This window comes from Plecotus auritus (assembly GCF_963455305.1).
Source record: "Plecotus auritus genome assembly, chromosome: 5".
NCBI lineage: Eukaryota > Metazoa > Chordata > Mammalia > Chiroptera > Vespertilionidae > Plecotus > Plecotus auritus.
In genome coordinates, this window is record NC_137776.1 from 43,140,276 (window position 1) to 43,164,999 (window position 24,724).

The following is a 24,724-nucleotide window of genomic DNA, read 5'->3' on the forward strand; positions in this document are numbered from 1 at the left end:
AGCATTGTTTATTGTAGTAGAAAATATCATATATATATAAGAATAATACAAACATAAGAAAATAGTACGGAGTGATTAAAGATGACAATATGGATCCATGTTAACTGATATGTAAAAATACCCATAATGTTCTGTCAACTGAAAAGTCAGGCTATAAAAAGTATATAGAATATGCCCTAACTGGTTTGGCTCAGTGGATAGAGTATCGGCCTGAGGACTTAAGGGTCCCAGGTTTGATTCCGGTCAAGGGCATGTACCTTGGTTGCAAGCACATCCCCAGTGGGGAGTGTGCAGGAGGCAGTTGATCTCATCGATGTTTCTAACTCTCTATCCCTCTCCCTTCCTCTCTGTAAAAAATCAATGGAATATATTAAAAAAAAAGTATCCTATCTAATAAAGAGGGAATATGCTAATTGACCATCACTCCATCACAAAGATGGCTGCACTCACAGCTGAAGCCAAGTTCCCATAAGGAGCCTTAATGAGCAATCAGCATGGACCTGAGGCTACGCTCTCCCCAGCCCCCATAGGGCTTGACAGGGGACCTCAGGCCGTGCCCCCACGCCCCAGCGCCGGGCCAGGGGACCTGAGGCCATGCCCCCTGCCGGGCCGGGCTTGACAAGAACCTGAGGCCTCGCCCCTTGCCCCAGCACCAGGCTGGGAGACCTGAGGCCACGCCCACCACCCAGTGGGGCTTGATGAGGGACCTCAAGGTGCGTTTCCTGTCCTGGTGCTGGGCTAGGGGACCTCAGGCTGCTCTCCCCACCCCAGCACTAGGCTGGGGGACCTCAGGCCGTGCCCCCCCCCACCAGGTGGGGCTTGACAGGGGCCTTCAGGCCATGCCTCCCACCCTGGCACCAGGCCAGGGGAACCTCAGGCCGCACCCCCTGCCCCAGCACCGGGTCAGGGACCTGAGGCTGTGTCCCCCTGCCTGGTGGGGCTTGACAGGGGACCTCAAGGTGCACCCCCAGTGCTGGGTCGGGGGAACTCAGGCTGCACCCCCTGCCCAGTGGGGTTTGACGAGGGACCTGAGGCTGTGCCCCCTACCTGGCGAGGCTTGACAGGGGACCTCAGGCCATGCCCCCCACCCAGCGGGGCTTGACAGGGTATCTCAGGCCATGTCCTCCATCTGGCAGGGCTTGATGGGGGACCTCAAGGCACACCCCCCGCCCCGGTCTGGGGGACCTAAGGCCACGCCCCCTGTCCTGGCACCGGGCTAGGGGACCTGAGGCTACATCCCCTGCCCGAGGGGGCTTGACAAGGGTGGGACTGGCCAGGTCTGGATCTAGCCCAATCGGGGCAGGGGCCAGCCAGGTCTGGGTCTCACGCAATTTTGAGGCGCATGTGGGTGGGCGGGGACTTGACTCTGGGTCCCGTGGTGTGCCCCAGACTCTGACAGGAGGAAGGTTTTCATATACATTTTACTAATTTCTTTCATCTCTGACACTTCTATTATAGAGAAAGGGCAAATAGCAATATTAAATTATTTCCTCTAATTAATCCCCTTTTAATGTGCATGAATTTCATGCACCGGGCCACTAGTATAGAATATAATGATGTTATAATATAATCAAAATATATTTCAGAATGTTGAAATTGAACTGTAGCTATCCAAAGGTGGAGGGATTATAGATAATTTTTAATTGCTTCTTAATATTTTTCTATTTTTTTAATGCAATAAGTGGATATTACTTGTACATATGAGAAAACATGAAGAACTTTCTATGGGAGAATAATTTTGAAAGACATCAAAGAACTCAGTGTAGTTGATTTTCAGATATAGGCTTGAAAATGAAATATGATGTTTTTACTCTAGTTATTTCATTTTTTCAATAGACAGGTTGGTATTTTATTTACTTATTGAGCCCTCTATTTTTGATATATCACTGGAAAACTATTAGATTAACATTTGCTCTTTCATAAAGAAAATGACACTTTGACCTGAGCCAATTATTCTAATTTCTCTGTAAGTTTAAAGCTTTTGGTTATTTCTATTACTTTGAAAACAAGGAGTCTGATCACAGATTTTAAAAATCCTACCTGAATGCCTTTTGAGCCATTTATTAGAAAGAAAACAACTGAAGTAAAAGATTTATTAACTGCTCTCATTCTTCCAATTTGTGAGAAAACAGAAGAGATAAGACCAGATATTTTTGCACCAAATATAATGGGGCAAGAATTCCTAATCTGACAGCTACAGTGTCGAAGGACAATTTAAGCATTAACTGGGACTCTGCTTTTTCCATTCCCAGACCTAATTGAATTAGAGAGAAAAACGATAGATGTGGCTGAATACCCATACCTGTACCAGCGCCTTTTGATGGAGAATCAAAAGCCAAGGCATATGATGGAGTGAAAGACTGGAGGTGTGTGTTCAGATCTTCAACAGTCAAAATGGGAACAAACCACCTGGGAATGGCATTATTTGTTTGTTCATGTTGATATTTTGGATAGGATCCTAGGCCAGTGGTCGGCAAACTGCAGCTCGCGAGCCGCAGTTTGCCGCTCTGTTGACTAATGAGTTTGCCGACCACTGACCTAGACTCTTGATTCCAATAATTACAGGCTGTTGTTGTTCCTTGTGATTAAGCCCCTAGGCTAACATGTGATGGTCTATTGCTATTTTTTAAATAAATTTAGGAATATTTTAAAATTCTATCCATTTTAATTTCTAACACAATAAATATAGATAGACATAACCTACATAAACAAAAGCTCTTTGAAGCCTTCAGTAATTTTTAAGAGTGTAAAGAGTTCCTGAAACCAGAAATTTGAGAACCACTGTTCTAAAAGAACTACTTTTTATTTATTTATTTATTTATTTATTTATTTATTTATTTATTTTTCCTGCCCCCACCCCCCTGTTGTCCGTGACCACTGGTTAGGCTTATATGCATGCATACAAGTCCTTTGGTTGATCTCTCCCTCTTACCCCCACCCTCCCCTACCTTCCCTCTGAGGTTTGACAGTCTGATCGATGCTTCCCTGTCTCCGGGTCTGTTTTTGTTCATCAGTTTATGTTGTTCATTATTTCCCCTAGATGAGTGAGATCATGTGATACTAGAAATACACTTATAAGAACCGAAAATGAGACAGGCAATAATGGTTATGCTGAGAGGCAAATGAATCAGTCTGTAGTGAGTTTCTTTCTGGGCCAACAGTTCTTTTGAGTCCCAATTTCAATGTCAAACAGTTCCTTATGTGTACATGTCAGCAATGATATTTCAGAAGAACTACTTTTTAAAATTTTGTGTTTATTATTAAAATGGAGAATTCTGACTTGCATGTAAGTTATTGTTTCTCATAATGCTTCTTCTGAAGAAAAGCACTGTTTAAAAACGAACACATTTTAAAATTTCTTTAACACTAGTTAAGCTAAACTATATAAGTCTATTGATTAATAACCCCAAACTATCCGGAGACATTACACAAACTATTAGAGGGAAAGAAACCTTGTATCATATACTCTTCAAATACATCTCAGCAAAACTTCTCCAAATGTATATTCTATGAAACTAAAAAACCATAAACTTATTTTTCAAATACAACTTAAATGTATTAAGTTGCTTTTTCTAAAAAAGAACCACAAGCAGTAAAGATATATAGGTGTCACTCTACTACAGAGAAATAAATAACTTCATAATTTGAGATAAATCCCTCAGGAAAAACAGTTTTCAAGATAGCATTTTTTAAAATCAAGAAATAGAATCTTTTAGAAACTACACAGTTCTTCCCTCACTATTTAATAGAATGTCAACCAAAAAGTTCAGTAAAGTAAATATAATAAAGTAGAAAACCAGATACTGCCAGTGACATGTGCCATTCATTCATTCACTTGTGTGCTGGCTCAATTAATCAACAAATCATTGTTAGACATCTGTACTGTGTCAAGTGCAGATTACAGCATGTCAGAGAACAAAAGAGACAAGAGAATTCCTCCTATGATGCTTATATTCTAGAGAGAGGCCTTATTATACAAAAGTCCAAATAAGGCTGAACAAAAATTGTTGTAAACACAAGCATTAATCTTGTTCCATGTGGCTACGGCTTTAACTTACTTTATTTTTTCCAGTGAAATATTTTTCGTCTGAGTTTCTCTTTAAGGATCCTACCCTATCCTTATACTTGTAGGTTGCTGGGCAATCAAATACACATACATTGCCTCCTCACCCTCCCCCCTCAGCCCCCAACAAATAAACATGGTAAGAAAAGCAGAACTTGGAAAGAAACTTGACCTTAGCAACTATGTAAGCAGAAAATAAAGGATTAATTCAGGAATTTAGCCAGGGGAAGCAAACTAAATCCCCTAATTTCTGAACCAAGCCACAGACATAGGAATCAATTTAGGGTATTTAAAGTGTGATAGAAAGAGTTTTGCTTCTATAGTTGCCCGGGGATACTTAAAATGTTGCTAGGATTTTGTGGATAAGAAGGATTAGAGACCAAACAAACCAAGACAGAATCTATAAATTACCCCAATACCTGTTACAAGGAACATATTAGTTTCTTCTCCACCTGATTCTACAAAATAGTTTATATTATGGGAGCAAAAAGGCTCATTCATTTCAAACATAGTACAATATAGTACACATTCAAGCTGAGTGAAAAATACCCTAAATTTTGTTGATTTGCCAAGATACAGAAAATCATAAAAAATAGTTACTAAAAAATAGCAAATGAATATTTTTATTACCACAAATGAGTACATATTTTACTGAAAAATTAAAGCATAATTTATAAAACTACCCATTATAAATGTAACTAGCTTCAAAAAATAAGCGATTTCATTTAACCTCCAGAATGATAACAAAGAAGCCAAATGCTCTTATACAAACTTGAGCAGTCTTATACAAGGTAGGCAAAAGGTTTACAGTTGTGAGTACACAAAACAGAATTTATTCTTGTTTATTGTTTATTGTATTATTTTCCATACAAACAACTGTAAATTTACTTTTGGTCCACCCTCTATTTGTATATCGCTAGAACCTAACTATCACTGTCTATCCAATAATAGAAAATTAATCTACTACCTTAATGACTGTCTTCAGTCTTATGGTTTTTAAATTCAAAAGCATATGCCTGAAGTTATAGAGCCACACAGAAAACCATTCATTACTTTAATGAAATATCTAAGCACATTTATGAAGAAGTAAGTTTTCAAACTTACCATACCCAACCTTGGACTCTAGTTAAATTGGGTGCTACTTGGAGGAAGGGACCAGCTCATCTTCATCTTGGTATCCCACCCCTTTTACTCCCCAGCCCACCCCATCCTAGCACAAGACACTGAACAGTGCAGCCAGTCAAAATGTTCTGGAATTTTTCAGTGCTCTCTGATTAATTTGTAGAGCACAGTCCTTCAGTAATCATTAACACATGATTAGGCATTAAAGTTCTTTAGCTTTATCTCTGAATTATAAAAATCACAACTCCAATAGGATAAAACTTTAGAAAACATTTAAAGGACTCAACTTTTTTTGCATTAAAGTAAAAAGAATAAAATGAAAATAAAGGACTCAAATTTTAAAACAGAAACATCGAGTGGATTAATCCTGGAGCTCTTGGTTACTAGTTTTAAAGCTATAACTGGTCAGTGGCAAACATGTCAAATTTAATTTGGCAACGTCTGCAGTAACAAAAATTACTTCTTTTCATAAGGTTACCTTTAAGATAATAATTTGTGCTATAATTTTTTGTACTTTTTCTCCACCTGCTGCTATTTTCAGATTCTTTCCCAATGACTTGGAAACAGATGCTACATACCTTCAAAGGTGTTATATGTATTATATAAGCAGGTTAACTAAATGGTTACATAAAAGTGTTAATTCATCTTTTAAAATCAAGTTTTTCCTCAAATACTAAGATTACAGCTTAATTTCCAGGTCAACCTTCTGCTTTTTTTTTTTTTTAATGACTTATTTTTAGAGTAGTTTTAACATCACAGCAAAATTAATGGGAAGGTACAGCGATTCCCATATACCTCTGCCCCCACACACGCATAGCCTCCCCAGTATCAGTATCCCTCACCGGAGTGGTACATTTGTGACAAGTGATGAACGTAGGTTCATTCCAGTTCGGTTTTTTAAGGAACCTGGAACACACAGAGAAGGTGGAAGTACTTACCTGCCCTTTGTGGCCCCTGCTCAGATAGACTTGATGCATATTTAGCATAGAATCAGGAGTCTAGAACACATAATTTCACTGCAGCTCATCAATTTGGTGAAAGTTTGTTCCCAGTTAGTATTCACTAATCTGAATATCTCCTGGGCAGCAAGTGGAAGCTGCCAACATGACTACAGTCTGGTTTACTCTATATCAAAGATGTGGGTCAACATACAGACAATGAGACGCTTAATAATGGCTGAATAGCTTAGTGCAACTCCTGCAGACAGGAACATGACTCTCAAATTGGGAGTCCACATGATCTGCCGAATAGGTCTCTTGGTTTGTTGAGCTTGTCATTTAATTTAATTTTACTTTAATTCAAAGACATAAAGGAACCGCTGGACATATTTTAGGCTGTGGTCACAAATTTCTGTTTAGACTCACTTTTCATACAAATTTAGGATAGTAATAAGGGGAATTGGACCATTGCTCTCTGAAAGTTAACTCCATTGAAACTGTTCATCTGGTTATTTTATCTAATCTATTTTTATATTTATGAATTATATAAAATGTTTTTTAAAACATCCAAAATAATTTAGAAACTTCTAAAGTACTTTTTAAAATTAAAGTATAGTTGACATACAATATTATATTGATTGCAGGTGTGCAGAATAGTAAATCCACATTTATATACCTTATGTTGTGATCACCACAATATGTCTAGTAACCATCGGGAACTGTGCAGTTATTGCATTATTGACTATATTGCTTATGCTGTACATTACATCCTGTGACTTACTTATTTTATAACTAGAGGCCTGGTGGACGAAAATTTGTGCACTCGGAGGGGTCCCTCAGCCCGGCCTGCGCCCTCTCATAGTCCAGGAGCCCTCAGGAGATGTCCAACTGACGGCCCTGCCCCCGCAACACCCCTCTGCCACTGCTGGTCGCCGCCGTGCCCCTCCATCGCCGTCTCCTCCCTCTGCCCGCTGGCATGTGCCTTGGCTGGCCTGGTGGTGCCTGCTCACGGCCCTGCCCCCTGGCCGGTCATTCTGCCGTTTGGTCGATTTGCATATTACGCTTTTATTATATAGGATTGAAAGTTTGTACCTCTTATTCCCCTTTACCTTTTGCACACATCCCCCCACCTTTCTCTCCTCTGGCCATCAGTTTATTCTCTCCATACATGGCTCTGTTTCTGTTTAGTTTGCTTGTTCACTTGTTTTGATTCTAGATTCTACATATAAGTGAAATAATATAGTATTTGTCTTTCTCTGTCAGACTTACTTCATTAGCATAATACCCTCTAGATCCATACGTGCTATCACAATTGGCAAGATTTCATTCTTTTCTTATTGCTAAATTATATTGCATTATATATACACAGAGTGGGGTAAAAGTAGGTTTACAGCTGTGAGTATGCGAAGCACAGAGTTTATTCTTGTATTATTATTTATCAACTAGAGGCCGATGCACGAAATTCATGCAAGAGTAGGCCTTCCTTCCCCTGGCTGCTGGCACCAGCTTCCCTCTGGCACCCAGGACCCGGGCTTCCCTCACAGTCCTGGCTTCATCCAGAAGGTCATCCGGAAGGACATCCAATCTAATTAGCATATTATGCTTTTATTATTATAGATTATTGTATTATTTTCCATATGAACAACAATAAAGCTACTTCTCCGCCCCCCCCCCCCCCCCCGCCCATATGTACCACATCTTTTTCATCCATTCATCTGTTGATGGACACCTAAGCTGCATCCATGTCTTGGCTATTGTAAATAATGCTGCAATGAACATAAGGGTGCTTTATCTTTTTTTCTTTTTTTTAATATATTTTATTAATTTTTTACAGAGAGGAAGAGAGAGGAGAGGGATAGAGAGCTAGAAACATCGATGAGAGAGAAACATTGATCAGCTGCCTCCTGCACATCTCCCACTGGGGATGTGCCCGCAACCAAGGTACGTGCCCTTGACCGGAATCGAACCCGGGACCCTTCAGTCTGCAGGCCGACGCTCTATCCACTGAGCCAAACCGGTTTCGGCTATCTTTTTTAATTACTTTGAATAAATGCCTAGACCATCCAACCTCAGGGGGAAGGCGGGGGGCGGAGGGACGGGTAGTAAAAGATCAACCAAAGGACTTGTATGCATGTATATGAGCATAACCCAAGAACACAGACAGTAGGGGGGTGAGGGCATGTGCTGGGGGGTGGGAGTGGCTGGGGAGAGGTCAATGGGGGGGAAAGGAAACATATGTAATACTTTAAACAATAAAGATTTTTTAAAAAAGAATTAAGAGCAAGCCAGTTAGCACTTACTTCAGGGATAAAGTGAAAAGAAGGTTAAGTTTTGCATCATACAAACAAGCACACCAACCCTCAGTGCTGCCATTTACCACGTGACTTGGCAAACCATACAACTCTCTCAGCATCAGTGTTCTCCATCTGTAATTTGGGAATGGCAATAACTACCTCAGAAGACACAGCAAGTCACGAAGTTGGCACCCAGTATATGCACAGTGCTGCCCAGGGGCTGGCACACAGCAGGCACTCAATAAATCGTAGTGAACATCTCAGTTAAAACTGCTCTAAGAATAAATGTGTAGGAACCTTGTGCATTCTTATTGCCACAGAAAAATATGTCCAGACATCCTGCAGGTATATGACACCTGGGTGCCTTTTTTGGAATGCATAACAACATGGCCATCATGTTACCCGGTCAACCCAGTAACCGTAGTCAGCACCTTGTGACCAGCACATCAGGATGTCTGAGAAAGCTGACACAGCGAGTGGAGACAGATGCCCTAGATACTCGCCAGGGGAAAAGCATCAACAGTGGATGGCAATGCAGACTCTGCATCCTTCTGAATTCCTGTCGCAAACCACATCACAGACTTGCCTGCTGTCTTCTTAATAATTTCCTTCAAGGAATTAATATATTTTAATAGTATAAAAAATTTAAATTACCAAAGCCAGAAGGCCATGACTGAAGAAGCAGAAATTCTACTTTCTCTACAGTAATAATTATCTTGCCCTCATGGAAAGATGGCAGAATTGCATTAATAATAGATCTCCAGATAAAGCATTACTAAAATGAATGGAAGTAGAAAGTTTTAAAAATAGTTGCTGGAAAAAATTCCACACAGTGCACCTGGAAATCCTTGAAGAGGGGGGAAAGAAAGTCATCACAGTCTTGACTTTTCCTACACAGAAACATGAAACTCATTAAGAACCAACAGCGATGGCCGAAACCGGTTTGGCTCAGTGGATAGAGCGTCGGCCTGCGGACTGAAGGGTCCCGGGTTCGATTCCGGTCAGGGGCGTGTGCCTTGGTTGCAGGCACGTCCCCAGTGGGAGGTGTGCAGGAGGCAGCTGGTCGATGTTTCTCTCTCATCGATGTTTCTGGCTCTCTATCCCTCTCCCTTCCTCTCTGTAAAATATCAATAAAATATATTTTAAAAAAAAAAGAACCAACAGTGATGGCCCCACATTGGACTGGTCTGTTGTTGGAAACCTTGCACTGTAAGAAATACCGTTCAGCCCCATCAAGTGGTCCATTTACAGGCCAAGAATACTTGTGTGATCTTGACTATGAAGTGGTAAAAGGCATGTGGATAAACAGCTTTTTAAAGTGCATGGTTGCCTTTAAGAACTAGAACCAGATCTTACTGGGGATGTGCTCCTCACCTGTACTGTCAACACTCACAGACACATAAAGAGATCATAGGAAACCCCAGCAACTATCATCACACTTCTTTATAGCAATTATAAACGCATGACCAATAATGGGGACAAAAACCAAGGCACTTCAAGAGCCAAGGCTCCAGAACATGTAGGGTTAATTTAAAAGGCAAGAGAACAATTCCAGGGGACTTAAAAAGATCACTAAAGTCAAGTTAATTTGTAATTTTGTACAAGGCTATTAAAATGACCCAAAACAAAGATTTTCAATATGATAACCAATAACATAACTTTGCTAACAACACTAGCAAAATGCCTCCCCTAATAATCCTATTTACATCTACTTAACATTTACATATGTATATTTGAGGTAGAGTTGGTTAGTTTTGATCACCCTTATAAATTCAGAGCAGGTATGTTTATGATTTAGCCATATGCACTCATAAATATTTGCTGAATGAAAAAGTGAATAAGTATGTGTTGTAATATATTCAGTGTCTAAGTTCCTACTTTCCCACAAACATGCTTAAATTATCATGAGATAAATACAGATAGTTTAAAGGACAAACAGTGGTCTTATTGCCACAGAAAGATATGTCCAGACATCTGCCTCAGAGCCTCAAAGATGGTTTTAAAAATGTGTTCCAAGTTTCCCATGTGACATATTCTTTATATTCATTAAATTTTAAAGCTTATACTTATGGAGTAAGGGATTGCAATTTTATTATTAAAATAGTTGACACTTAAACCAGATTTACTATATTCCAAATACTGTTTTAAGGCCACACACACACACACACACACACACACACACACACACGTTCATACATGTTAACTCACAAAATATGACTTTCAAAAATATATAGTTTTTACTATAGAAACAACGCACATTCATTGCAGAAATGTTGGTGGAGTCAATTAACATGCTTAACAATAGTACATGACAGTGTCTATTTCCTGGAAACCTCACAAACTGACTATTATTATTACAAAATCAGCTCTTAGTTAGGATTTGAAGTCAAGAAGTCTGGCACTTTAAAGTATACAATATACACAGGACATTTCTTAAAGTTTGGGACAGTATTTTACTTACAGCCTAGAAGAGTTACAGTGGATACTGGACAGAGGGAGGGTAAAATTTTCTATTTGTTCAAGTTGAAAGTCAAATAAAGCAGTTTTGCAGACTTATGGTCAGTTGGGATGATGTTTATATAGTCCTAATGAAACACCTAAAAATGTATCCAGTAAGAGCAGACCAGGGTGAAGGGGGAGGAGGTGGTCCGCAGTGGTCAAGTTATATAGGTACATCCTGAAGGTAGAACCAACAGGATTCACTGAGGGTGTGGAAGTGGCATGTGAGAAGACGAGCGGAGTCAATGGTGACTCCTGGCAAGGTTTTCGGCCTGACCAAATGAAAGAACAGAGTTCTGTTTACTGAGATGAGGAATTCTGGGAAGGAGTAGTTTTGAGAGGAAAATTAGGAGTTCAGTTTGGAACATACTAAATTTGAAATGCCTTTTTAACATCCAAGTGGAAATCACCCTTAGTCACTTAAATATTACTGTGGGTGACTTGATATACAAGATCACTGGTGGCAAATTCAAGTGTTTTCAGGGGCCAGGCAGGAAACACAAGTAAGTACTGAAGTACAATAAGGAGAGGTAGGGGCTGCTGCTATAGACAATAATCCTATATAATAAAACCCTAATATGCAAATCAACTAAACAGCGGAACAACGGGTCGCTATGACGCTCACTGACCATCAGAGGGTAGATGCTCAATGCAGGAGCTGCCCCCTGGTGGTCAGTGCGCTCCCACAGGGGGAGTGCCGCTCAGCCAGAAGCCGGGCTCACGGCTGGCAAGTGCAGTGGTGGTGGTGGGAGCCTCTTCTGCCTCTGCTGCAGGCAGGCGGTAAGGAGCAAGGGGTCCCGGACTATAAGAGCCCGGGACTGTGAGAGGGATTTCTGACTGCTGGCAGGCGGACATCCCCCGAGGGTTCTCAGACTGTGAGAGGGCTCAGGCCGGGCTGAGGGGCCCTCCCGCACCCCACCACCCCAGTGCACGAATGTTGTGCACTGGGCCTCTAGTATTATATATAATCAATGATATTGTAATAACTATGTAAAGAGACAGATGGTTACTAGACTTATTGGGGTGATCACTTGGTAAAGTATACAAATGTTGAATCACTATGTAGTACAGCTGAAACTAGTAGAATATTGCATGTCAACTATAATTAAAAATAAAATAAAATAAGGATATTTACAGAAAGAAAATAATGAGAGGTAGAGACAAGAGCTGATCAGAGAGTAAATGTCCCATCTAAGGAGGCACATTACCATTTCCAGTGTTGCCATTTAGAACTTGAGCCTCGTGTTCCTAGATCTTCCAATTTCTTGATAGAAAAAAGAATCTGAATTTTTTACATCCATGACTTGGGGAAATAGAATAAATTCCACAATGTACTAAATTCTAGAAGTACTCAGTTAAATAAAGTTCTAACCACAGACTCTATTGGTGTCCTTAATTTATTAATATACATTACAAAGAGAGATTGTGATTAGCATTTCTCTAACTTACTTGACAACTGAATCCTTTCTTCATGCAATAGCTCAAGGGACAAGCTTTCATGGTGCATACATGGGAAATGCTTATTTATGCATAAGTCATATACATGTCTAATCAACTTCTTTATTTCCTTTTTGAAAATTTTAGTATGTATATTTCTTGCAGCTTATGACTCATAGTTGATCTCACACACACACACACACACACACACACACACACACACACAGAGCTAATTTTGTTAGATGTTCTAACATCTAATGCAGAGGTGGGCAAACTTTTTGACTCGAGGGCCACAATGGGTTCTTAAACTGGACCGGAGGGCCAGAACAAAAGCATGGATGGAGTGTTTGTGTGAACTAATATAAATTCAAAGTAAAGGAGCGGAGGGGAGAGCAAGAGAATCGGATAGAACAGCCAGATCCGGCCCGCGGGCCGTAGTTTGCCCATGGCTGATCTAATGTCAGATCTGGCCAAAACATAAATGTAGCATTTATTAGTCTTCCAACTTGTTAAATACTGAGTGGAGTCTTGACCTTCTCGTTGATGAAGAAACACTGAGTGAAATCACAGGAACACTAAATAACGTTATTTCCCAACTTCTCTCCCTTTTTCACCTGTTGGGCTACAGAATTTTGAGACAGGAAGGACAGCCAGTTCCTACTACATACTTGGCAAACCTTTGTTTTACTTATCTACGAGGAAGGAAGCTGGGAGAAGACAAATAAATCTGGAATGGAAGTTTTGTAATAAAAAGACAAGACTAATATTGTTGCAGGTCTTTAAAAATATTCTCTAGGATATACTAAAACATTTGAGGTGCAAGGCTCATCTCTGAAGAATTAGAGTATGTAGTCTGTAAAAGAGCTCACAGTACAGTACATTAAAGTGTGTGTGTATGTATATATATATATCTCACATATTATTAAAAAGTTCCATAAATGTTTAGAGGAGGAAAAGGGCAATGTGGGTTTGAGAGGCCAGTGAAAGTGTCCCATGAGCTGGTCCTTGAAGCACAGGTAGGTATCAGGTTGAGAGTGGGGATGGTTGGAATTCCATGCAGGAAAGACAAGGCCAGAGAAAGAGATATGACACTTTTAGGAACCATGAGCAGATAAGACTGTACAGGTTGGGAGGAAAATGGGACACTGAGGCTGGATCAGATCATGGTGGCTACTGAATACCAAGTAAGAAATATGGCCTTAATTGTGTAGGTAGCTAAGAGTCTTAGAAGGATTCTGAGCATGAATCTGCCATATTCAGGGAATTTGATCTTATGAGGCCATGGGGAGCAGGTGAGACAAGACTACTCTGCAGGATCCTGGGTTGAGGTGATGAGAGTCTGGGCTAAGGAGCAAACAGTAAGAATAGAAAGAAATTATGGTATTTGGAGAAAATAATCAATAGAACTTTTTAACCTTTTGAATGTGAGAGAGGCAAAGTGGAAAGGAATGGCTCTGACCTTAGGTCAATAACAGAATGATTATCACAATAGCAAACTGGTTCACACATATTGATTTAAGGTGGCAGTGGTACATTTAAGTAGAAATGCCCAATCGATTAATTAGTAATCTAGGGCTAGAACATGGGAAGGAGAGACAAATAAAATACACAAAGGCATCTCTGTATTCTCAGCTATGTGCTAGATCCTTTAGCTGTATTTTCAATTTAGGAAAGAAATAGGGATGTACTTTGCAATTTGGCACCATTTGCATAGATGCCAGTCAAATCAGGAGAATGGTAACATTCAATGAAGACTAATTCATCATAATTTCTCTCTGTCCCTTCACTATGAAAATAGTCATCACACAAAAACAAATGCCTATAAAAACACTGTATCATATCACATCACAAGATCACTGAAAATCCTGATTTCCACAAGTTAACTGCATTCTAGAAAGTAATCGAGATAGGAGGGGGGAAAACAGAACTGTAATTGTTCTTTCTTTCCTTCTTTCCCTTGAGAAAGATGAAAAGACACAAAACAGGAGGCAGGAAGGAACCAGAGGAGAAAGTATCTGGGAGAGTTCCCACTTGCTGAGGTAAACAGGAATGAAAGCAAATCTTTCCCTATACAATAATAAACATCTGATCACTGTCTCCTAGTTTCCTAGAATTCATTATCCACTTATGAATAGATTATTTTATTCCCATCATACACCTTTCCATGCACAGGCCAGCTGGGAGTCACACATTCCACCTTCAAACTCCCTCTGGCAGAACAGAGTCTCAGTTTTTCTGTTTTGCAAGCTAGTCCTGGAGCTCAGGTGCAACAGGCAGATCAACAATGATGACAGATGTTTCTAAGGCAGTCATCAGTTTTCCATTTGCCACAATGCTCCAGGGTGAGCTGGGTCCATCGCTTCTTTCCTCCGGCTGCCAGAAAGGCCATGCTGCTGAAAATGTCTCTCCATTTAAATGCTCAAGGCAAGAGGAAAATGGAGAAGCCATAATAAGAAAGGACGGAGGAGCAGGTGACAGGTAGACTAAAATGGATAAACTTAGAAAACATCTTCTCAGCACAGTGTTTATTTAATATAAATATGTTTTCATTCATGGTACTCGTACTTTCCTTTACTTTACAAATGCAATGCAATAAACATTATAACTGTGTGTACTCACAGATTTACTTAATAGTATAACTGCTTCTAATAAACAGAATGTAGATGTCCTCTTTGAACTCTATAACAAAGGATAGTAATGTCAAAATTCCCTAAGATCCATAGTAGAAATATCTGCAAAAGATATAAACATAAGGAATCCCTGATTCTTATAGATTTTCCTGGAATCTCTTGCTGAAGTGGGAGAGGGAGAGCTGGGAGGGTTTGTAGACTGAATATTCCCCAATGAACAAGCCCAGAAGTGCATTCCCACCATCTAAAAGAATGAATTCAGCCCTAGCCAGTTTGGCTCAGTGGATAGAGCGTCAGCCTGCTGACTGAAGGGTCCCAGGTTCCATTCTGGTCAAGGGCACATGCTCGGGTTGCGGGCTCGATCCCCAGTAGGGGACATGCAGGAGGCAGCCAGTCAATGATTCTCTCCCATCATTGATGTTTCTATCTCTCTCTCCCTCTCCCTTTCTCTCGGAAATCAATAAAAATATATTTAAAAAAAATAAAAGAATGAAATCACATCTGGAACAGGCTCAGGCCCAGGTTATATTATGGACAACTGAATAACTAATGTTTGTACTTCTAGAAACCAGCCCATATATATATATATATATATATATATATATATATATATATATATATATATACATATATACATATATACATATATACATATACATACATATATATATACACATATATATATATATTTAATTTAAATTCTTCATTGCTTAAAGTATTACATGTGTTTCTTTTTTCCCCAATTGACCTCTCCAGCTGCTCCCACCCCCAGCACATTCCCTCACCCCACTACTGTCTGTGTCCATTAGTTATGCTTATATGCATGCATACAAGTCCTTTGGTTGATCTCTTAACCACCCCCCAACCAACCCTCCCCTGCCTTCCCTGTGAGGTTGGACGGTCTGTTCGATGCTTCTCTGTCTCTGGATCTATTTTTGTTCATCAGTTTATGTTGTTCATTATATTCCACAAATGAGTGATATCATGTGGTATTTTTCTTTCACTGACTGGCTTATTTCGCTTAGCATGATGCTCTCCAGGTCCATCCATGCTGTTGCAAATGGTGAGTCCTTATTATTATTATTATTATTTTTTACAGCAGTGTAGGATTCCATTGTGTAGATGTACCACCATTTTTTAATCCACTCATCTGCTGATGGGCACTTAGGCTGTTTCCAAATCTTAGCTATTGTAAATTGTGCTGCTATGAACGTAGGGGTGCATATATTCTTTCTGATTGGTGTCAGGCAACATAAAATATGAGGGAGAAACCCTTGTAAAAATGTTTACTAATTGAATATTCCCCTAAAGAAAAGATTTTTTAAAATGTTAACAACACTGACTTACTGTGAACTTCCAGTTACACAACAAAAATCCTATCACAGATAATATTATAATGGTAACTAGTAATATAGAGACAAGGACTGGACAAAACAATCACCTGTTTTGACAATGAAGACTATTCATATGACTAATCCCCACACCCTGACTGTGGAATAGCCACTGAGGTAGCAATGAATTAACTCTGCAAACAAAAATAACTTACAGAGTTGGCTCAATGGGATAATTAAGCAACAATAAATCACTTTCTCTATTGACTTTAAACACTGTTTTCTGAGTTTTTACTGCCCTTAATCTCATGATACTACAATTTTATTTATAATCTAATTCTTGAATTTGTTACCAGATTCCATGAAACACCAAAGAGAAGTTAGTGCTTTGCAACCAGTGAGTGTTATAGGAAGGAGACCTTTGCCTTTCTATCTCCACAGATGAAGAGAGGGAAAGCACAACATTCAAGGTCCAATAGCTGGCTCCTGTCTCCAGGTGCAGAGTGGGAAAATTCTCCAGGGCTTTTAGCTACCCTTCTTGTGCTCTGTGCTCTAAAAAAGGATCCTACATAACAGAAAAGCAAGAGCAGGATCCTCTATTCCAAATAGGTCTACAGAAATTAGTGAGTTTTCCTGTAGAATAAAAATCTTCACAACAAAATTTCAGAATGAATTAGCAATCCCTTCATATCCTAATGATACTGTGTTTGCATAAAATAACAAAATGCACTTTATACTCTTCTCTTACCTGTCTACTCTCTCTTTGGGAGGACGTTGAAGAGGAGGCACTTCTATGGGTTGGAGTGGATGTTTTATGAGCAGGGGATATGCCCTTCTCGTCTGAACTCATAGCTGCAGTTCGAGTCTAGTCGCGTGCAATTAAGGTCATCCCAATTGTGTCTCAAATTCAGACAAAGAAGTAGATGAATTTTCAGCTTCAGTCCATTTCACGAATCAGGTTGGACTAGAAAAGAGAAGGTAAATATTGAGGGTGTCCAAAACATCTAAAAGCAAAACAAACAAAATATAACTCATGTAAATTTATATTTAGGAAAAATACTAAAATGTTAGTGAGAGGAAGAATTCTGACACATTAGGAAATACTTCTTCCTCTAGATTTTTAAGGTGGAGACTAAAAGTGTTAATATGAAACAAAAGTCTGTCCAGAAGGAAAACGGGAAGAAACTGTATGCTAAAGTCACACTTTTCGCTTGTAGTCTTTGTTTTATTTATTTATTTATTTTAAATATATTTTTATTGATTTCACACAGGAAAGGGGAGGGAGAGAGAGAAATATCAATGGTGAGAGAGAATTACCGATTGGCCACCTCCTGCACATGGGAATCGAGCCCACAACCTGGGCATATGCCCTGACCAGGAATCGAACCATGACTTCCTGATTCATAGGTCAATGTTCAATCACTGGGCCATGAAAGCCGGGCTGTAATCTCTTTGTTCTAAAGCAAAGCTGTGCTCTAGGACCTCATGTCAAAGTACATCAGTTTTTTTTCCTCTGAAATTAAATTTCCCCTGCCCAATGGATTATAATAAGAGCTCATTCCATGCTTGCCTCCAGTTAAGTTCAGTCATTTCATGTATGTGATGATTAAATCCAACATAAGACAGTCAGTCACAAAAGGTAAAAAGGGCTCCTGCTTTTTGTGTATCATGTGATCCAGCCATTAGAAGGGATGAAGTAATACATATATCCACAGTTATTTGTGCCTCAAGTCTACAGAACACCTATATGTGACTTTCTCAACATAACAATCAACAGTATTGAAAGCATCCACAGATTGACAGGCAGGTCCCAGAACTGGGATAGTGCTAGGAGTTGCTTCACTTATCAACAGCCAAGGGCCACTTCATTTTTCATTTAGATTCATATAAGGAAAATCTGCATTGTAGTACCAGGGCTAAAAACAGTTCAACTGGCAACACAGGTTGCTAAAAGAAATCATTTTAAAGGTAATCATGGCAGTGTGAGATGAAATGCTTACACACCAATCTGTGACTCAAAACACTGACCACTAAAATGAACTTCATCCTCTTCTAAGAAGATGCAAGGCCAAGTTCTAGCCCCTGTCTTAATGCTTATACTCCTTGAAAGTACTTACCCAAGTTTTGGAGCTAACAGAAATGCAAAGAGCTGTAGAACTCTTTCCTAGTTTTGAAGCTAATAGAAATGTAAAGAGCTTATTCTTGGCTCAAGATAAGTTTCATTTGGTATTGGCAAAAGGTAGTCATAAATTGACACTTAAGTAATCATCTAAACCTTTTTTTAATGAAAGCAGTCTAATAAGTGTGAATAAAATTTCTCAAGCCAAGCTCTGGTGCCAGCAAACAGAAAGCAAGAACACTGCTCAGATCCTTAATTTTAAGCACTTCACTTTCTGGTCCAAGATGTTTTACAAGTAAATGCAGACACTTGAGCTGAAAGTATGGAGGTTCTGTGATGTGCTCAAGTGCCCCCAAGGGATGAGGTTGAGACAACCAAACTCATTAAATTGTTATCCATTTGGAAGTAAATTCAATCTAAGCTACATCAAGGGCCAACATTTCCTCTGTTGCACTGTTGTTTTTTCTTAACCACATTCGACTTCACTTTCTGATTAAAAATAATGCTAACATCTTGGTTTTTGTTTTAACTAAAAATGACATTTTCAGGGTAACTTGTCTATGATGAAAGAGCAACGTTTTGGTTGAATCATAGTTATGAATATCTATAATAATATCAAGAATGAAGAAAAGGTGAAAGAATTTAACCCATTCCAAGAATAGTTTTTGAGATTGTTGTTTTTTCTATTAATTTTTATTAAAAAAAAGATTTCAAGTACCTAATAAAAGGTTGAATGGGATCAAAATGCATTACAAAAGGAAGTATGAACTCTGTTATCAGGTTGCATCTACTTATTCTTTATTCTTAGAGTGTAAGAATGGCTGTGACATTAAAAAAAAACACTTATTTCATCTCTATCAAAGCACATTTTTAGGAATTGCCTAATCAACATTCTACACCAAAAAAAGACCATAGATTTAAAGTCAACACCAACATAATTTTTATAATCAATGAGAAAAATATTGTAGCTGGAAATAACATCAATATGAAAGATGAATATCTAATTTTTCTGTCTCATCACTCCTTATCAATGGGATCATTATAATGGTTTCTAGGTACTGTAACATTTGCATTTACACTGAGTGACATAAAATTCTGATTTAGGGCCCTGGCCAGTGTGGCTCAGTTGGTCGGAACATTGTCCCATATATTGAAGGGTTGCGGGCTTGATTACCACTTAGGCACATACTTAGGTTGCAGTTTCAATCCCAGGACGGGGCACATATGGAAGGCAACAAGTTGATGTTCTCTCTCACATTGATGTGAAGCATAGTAACCTCCATCTAGTGTAAAAACTGCTGTTTGAAATTTTAACCCTGCTATTTGGCTTCTGTAAATGCTTGCTTGCTTAAATAATAAGGAAAAATAAGACTACTCCCATTTCAGAGAGGCCATAAACTATGCCCCAGACAGAGTTGTTAGTGTTGGTGCCAGGCCAGGCTTTGAGATATGGTCTCACGGCTCCGTCCCAGCACACAGGACTTTTTTTCTCAGAAGGTCCAGAAGTCTCATTCCAAATTTGGAAGACAAAGAGCTGAAAAAAGTATAAATAGGGAAGACTTCCACCATTTTGGGGCCCAGAATTTGACAGAGATATTCTACTCTGAGCCCACTAGTGCTAGCATAAAAAAAAAAAGACTCCAAATTAATTAGGCTTATTGATTAAGGTGTCTCATGTCAGCTTGCTGATTTACAATATAACAGATGTTTCTCTCTCCCTCTTTCTCTAAAAATCAATAAGTATATCCTCAGAAGAGGATAAAAAAATTTCAGATTGATGACCCAGGGACCTAACTAAAGCAAAGGGTGGCAGAAAAGACTTCTAGAACTTGCTCTTCATAGGTATCATAACTTGTATGTTTTCAGAAACACATTTGAAACTGGGGACTAGTTAGCCTGAATTAAATTGTGATGTGGTAGCACAATTGCAAAATCTCAGGTCCTTACAAGAAAGGTTTCTTACTCATTTACATGTCCTTTATAGGTCAGCTGCAGCCATGCTCTGTATCCTCTTCATCCAGGCTGAAGGAGCAACCCCCACATGAAGGTGGAAGGAGCCATGGCAGAACCATGAGATAGTTCTGAATGCCTTTGCTTGAGGTGGCACATGTTACTTTCACTCATATTTTATTGGCCAAAGCAAGTCACATGGCCAAACTGAGGTCATTGATGCATAAAAGCATAATCCCCCCAAAGGGAGAGGCAGTGAATAGTAGCGAACAAAAGTATAATCTACTATATTTACCATATAATGAGTAAAACTATGGGTGAAAATACTTAAATTGACTCGTTTTATCACATAGTAATAACAATGGTTAATATTTTGATTCTGCTTTAACCAAAGTAGGAGAATAATGTGCATATTACCTATAATATGCTTTCTTTAATCAACAATATATCAGTAACAGTCTTCCTTATGAACAAAGAAACTTCAATATCACCACTCTTAATCACTACATATTAGGCCACACAGCTATACCACAATACATTTAACCATTCTTGAACTGGGACATTTACTAGTAGGTTGTATTCAGTATATTTGAAACAATGAGATTTATCATGGAAGAGTTTGTAATAATTCCATATTCACTTTTTGATTATTGTAAAAATGACCTTCTATGTTGATTTCAATACTTTTTTGCTTTATTTGGAATTATCTGCTCTGTTTGCAAGTGATAAATGAAATGTGTCCATCTTTTATATTTAAACTTTCTATATCATTCTGTTCTTCTAGTAATGATCATGTTGGATTATTTTTAAAAAATCTAATTTTAGTGAAGTTTTTCCCATTTCCATTTAATGTCATACCTAATAGTTGACCCCTGAATATCATTTTATACTTATTACTTTTGGGTTCCTCTGTTTCCTTTAAAGCTTGATATCTTTTTAAATAATCTGACTTTCCTTATAATACTGATTTTTATGTTTCTAATCAACCTTTATATTTGCCATTAGTTTGAAAGATACAATTTCCCTTTTAAAGTTCTATTTGTTTTCCTTTAAGCTTTCCTAAGTCATGATGAAACCATTGGTCTGTAAGTGTCTAAGTCAAGAGTAAAATGGTATCTTATGAGTCTTCCTCCACCCACTTACCCGCCCCATCCCCCCCCCCCCCAAATCAAAATATTCTCCTTCTAGTCTTCATCGCAGCCTTGGTGACTTAATCTGGAGTTTTACAGAATTACTCTTGGGATTCTACAGCAAAAGATCCCACTATTTTTGGTTGTGGCACTAGGATCTCAAAGTGTGAGAATAAACTGTAAGAAAAGCAAAGTATTTTCGTTCCTTTCTCAAGAGCCTCCTTTTCTGTAAGTACAGCTGAGGTTTATCGTAAGACCTGGTTCAATCAAGATTTTCCTCAATTTGGAATATCAGCTTTATAAAATTAGGGTATATTCTCCATAGATTAATTCTAATATTAATCTGTAATATTAGATTCTGTTTTAAGTAGTGTTTGGGTTATTAATGGTTTGTCTTTTTCAATGTTTGCATGACTATTTACAGAGAACTAGGAGTCACATTTAGAGGATCCTGGACCCAAATCACCTGGGGCAGGGCATTCCTATCAATTGATCTTATCAATGCAAATGTCACTGCACTGCTGGGCAGAATAAATTAGTTTTCCATCAAGATCATCATTAGAACAAAGAATGTCTATTGTCATTATATATTAAAGTTCTTCTTTTTCCTAAAAGAGAGAGGGTAGGCAATCTTTTGTATTTTTCAGGTCATTAACTCATGGATAAGAAAAAGGAAATCAAGGACTAATTTCAAGAAAATAAGCATGAGATGGCAGTGTAAAATCTGATAAACATTTTCCTACAAAATGACTAAAAGGATGAAACAAATTAAAATGACCATTAATACTTACACTAGGGAACAGTGGCCACCACATGTCATAAAATCTAAGGACTCACTTCATTCAGGGATCAAGTGAGGATATATGAAACCACATAGGACTCCCCATTTCAAGACAGTGAAGTGATGTTATAGGAAGAAAATCTGGCAACTCCACCAATTTCCCCCAAAGAGGAGAGACATAAGGAAAAGGCTCCCCATGTCTTAAGTGTTTTCTGAGGCCATGGAGGCAGAGCAAGTAAATGGCCCTGTCTTGCCCTTCGCTGTCTTCTTCAGTCTTGGCTTTCGAAGAGCACCGTAGACTTCTCAACGCACCCCCAAAATACAGTCTCCCTTCCCCAGGCTGCCTTCTGGTGCAGTCACTTATAAAACTAAAAAGAAAAAGTATACAAAGACACAAGTTTTCTGATTGTGAATGATCAAGACTCCTCCCCACTCTCTTAAGGTGCTTTACTAAATAATGAAATAGACAAACCTACATTTTACAAGCCTACATTCTACCTCCAGGGTGAATTGTAAGAGGAGAATTTGAATGTTAACCAATTAACATGAAGGGAGCCAAGGATAATTGGCACAAATAATCTTTTGACAAAGAGCAGACCTCAAAGAAAAATGTTTAAAAAAAATGTCTGTCAATAAAGCACTATGGAAAATGATTCTCCTAAAAGGAGAGAAAATTATTATGTGCAAGAGATAGATGAGGGCTTATTTGGAATATTAATTCTAGCAAAAGACAGAGAGCGTTAGAGTACAAATGCTTTACACGTTCGCAAAATTTTTATAAAAAATGGAGTCTTTGAATATGATAAGACAGATTCAGATGCAATTGGAACTGGCATAGGTAAGAAACTAAGGAAACAAATAATGACATCACGTTTAAATGCAGTAATTAAAATGATATTAATGAAGCACAGAATGATTCTGCAGAAAAATCTGGTCATACATAATTAGAAAGATGAAATTGAGGAAATTATCTTGCAAACAAAAAAAAGGCAGGAAAAAGTAAACCTTCATACTTTTAGTTCAAGGGTCATCGTCTACTCATAAAATGGCATGCAATTATTTATTTTTGGAGTTTCTGTTTAATATTTTCAGACTGCTGTTAACCCTGGGTAACTGAAACCATGGAAAGCAAAACCATGGGGCGGGGGGGGGGGGGGGGGGGGCGGGCGCTAATGTACATATTTTTAAAAAGAAAGATATGGGTTTCATAATCCATTAAGTAACAACTAAGTTTTTAAAATTACTATAAAGAGACAATTTTACACAGACAACAGGGGGGTGAGGGCATGAGGGGGGGATGGGAGGGGTAATGGGGGAATAAGGACACATATGTAACACCGTAATCAATAAAGAAATTTTAAAAAAAGAAATAAAAAAAAGAGACAATGTTAATTAAGTAGTCTTACAATTCAAATGACATACGGGGAAATCACTTCTTGCTGTACAAATTACAGAAAACTATGCTAAAGATGTGATTTGACTCAAGAGGGAAAGTGGTTCCTCACCATACCTCAGGCATTTCCATTTCAGATATAAGTAAAAGCCTTGTACACCAAAGGTTTTCCCTTCCCTTAGGTCACATGGCCTCTAGTTTCCTCCAGTAATGTAAGAAGTCATTGTTCTACTTATTTAGTTGTAACTTTTCATATGGAAGTTTCCCTGAAAGTCAGCTTAAATCAGCCATTTTCAAATACCACACTAATCTCTGTTAAGTTAGAATGTGATAATGTCTTTATTTGAAAACTATAATTTGAACTGATGTATTTTCTAATTAGGACACTGGCTCCTAGATTTAATAATTATATATTCTTTCCAATCTAGTTTTAATTTTGTACTTGGTCTGATTTTGCACTTTAGATTCCAGGAATATGGTCCAACTCTTACCTCCTGGTTTAGGGTTTGCTGGCTCTTGGGCATTACCCATTGAATTGTTCTCAGAACTGAATCTTCAAAAAATTATTGTTGGAAGATATTAGGGAATACTTCTTATCCTGAACAATCAAACTACCACTTATACTGTTTCCCCAAGTAATCCTTTTTCTCTGGACATCTGCTCATTTTATACTTAACAAAGCATAAGTGGCCTTACAAAAAATTACGGAGTAAAAAGACAGCACAGCAAAAATATCATTTGAGGTCAAAGTCCTAAGAAGAGAGTACCACCTTTTTCCCAGCTATCTCCATCATGTCAGAGAAAAAATACCAATAAAAATAACAGGCTCTTTCTATGTGCCAGTCCTGGATGCCAAATACTTTTCATCCACTCCCAGCAACTCCCCTGTTATTCAGTGTACAGGCAGGGAAAATAGGGCTTAGATGGCTTATTAAATCTATTTGACAGATTTTTTACCCTTGATTTACTAATAAGTCAATGAATAAACTAAGCAACAAATCAAGTTTTTTAGGGCATGGTACATAACTTATGGCATA

General features: G+C 38.6%; 1 protein-coding gene across 4 annotated transcripts in view; it reads right to left on the reverse strand.

Moving 5' to 3' along the window:
* Positions 1–24,724, reverse strand: part of OSBPL6 (oxysterol binding protein like 6) — a 190,079-nt gene that overhangs the window by 63,634 nt on the left and 101,721 nt on the right. For all 4 annotated transcript variants that reach the window (XM_080669258.1, XM_080669257.1, XM_080669255.1 and 1 more), the window contains one exon: positions 17,063–17,278. In XM_080669258.1, the coding sequence (XP_080525384.1) occupies positions 17,063–17,164 (102 nt within the window). In that variant the 5' untranslated portion in view covers positions 17,165–17,278. The remainder of the gene's footprint in view (positions 1–17,062; positions 17,279–24,724) is intronic.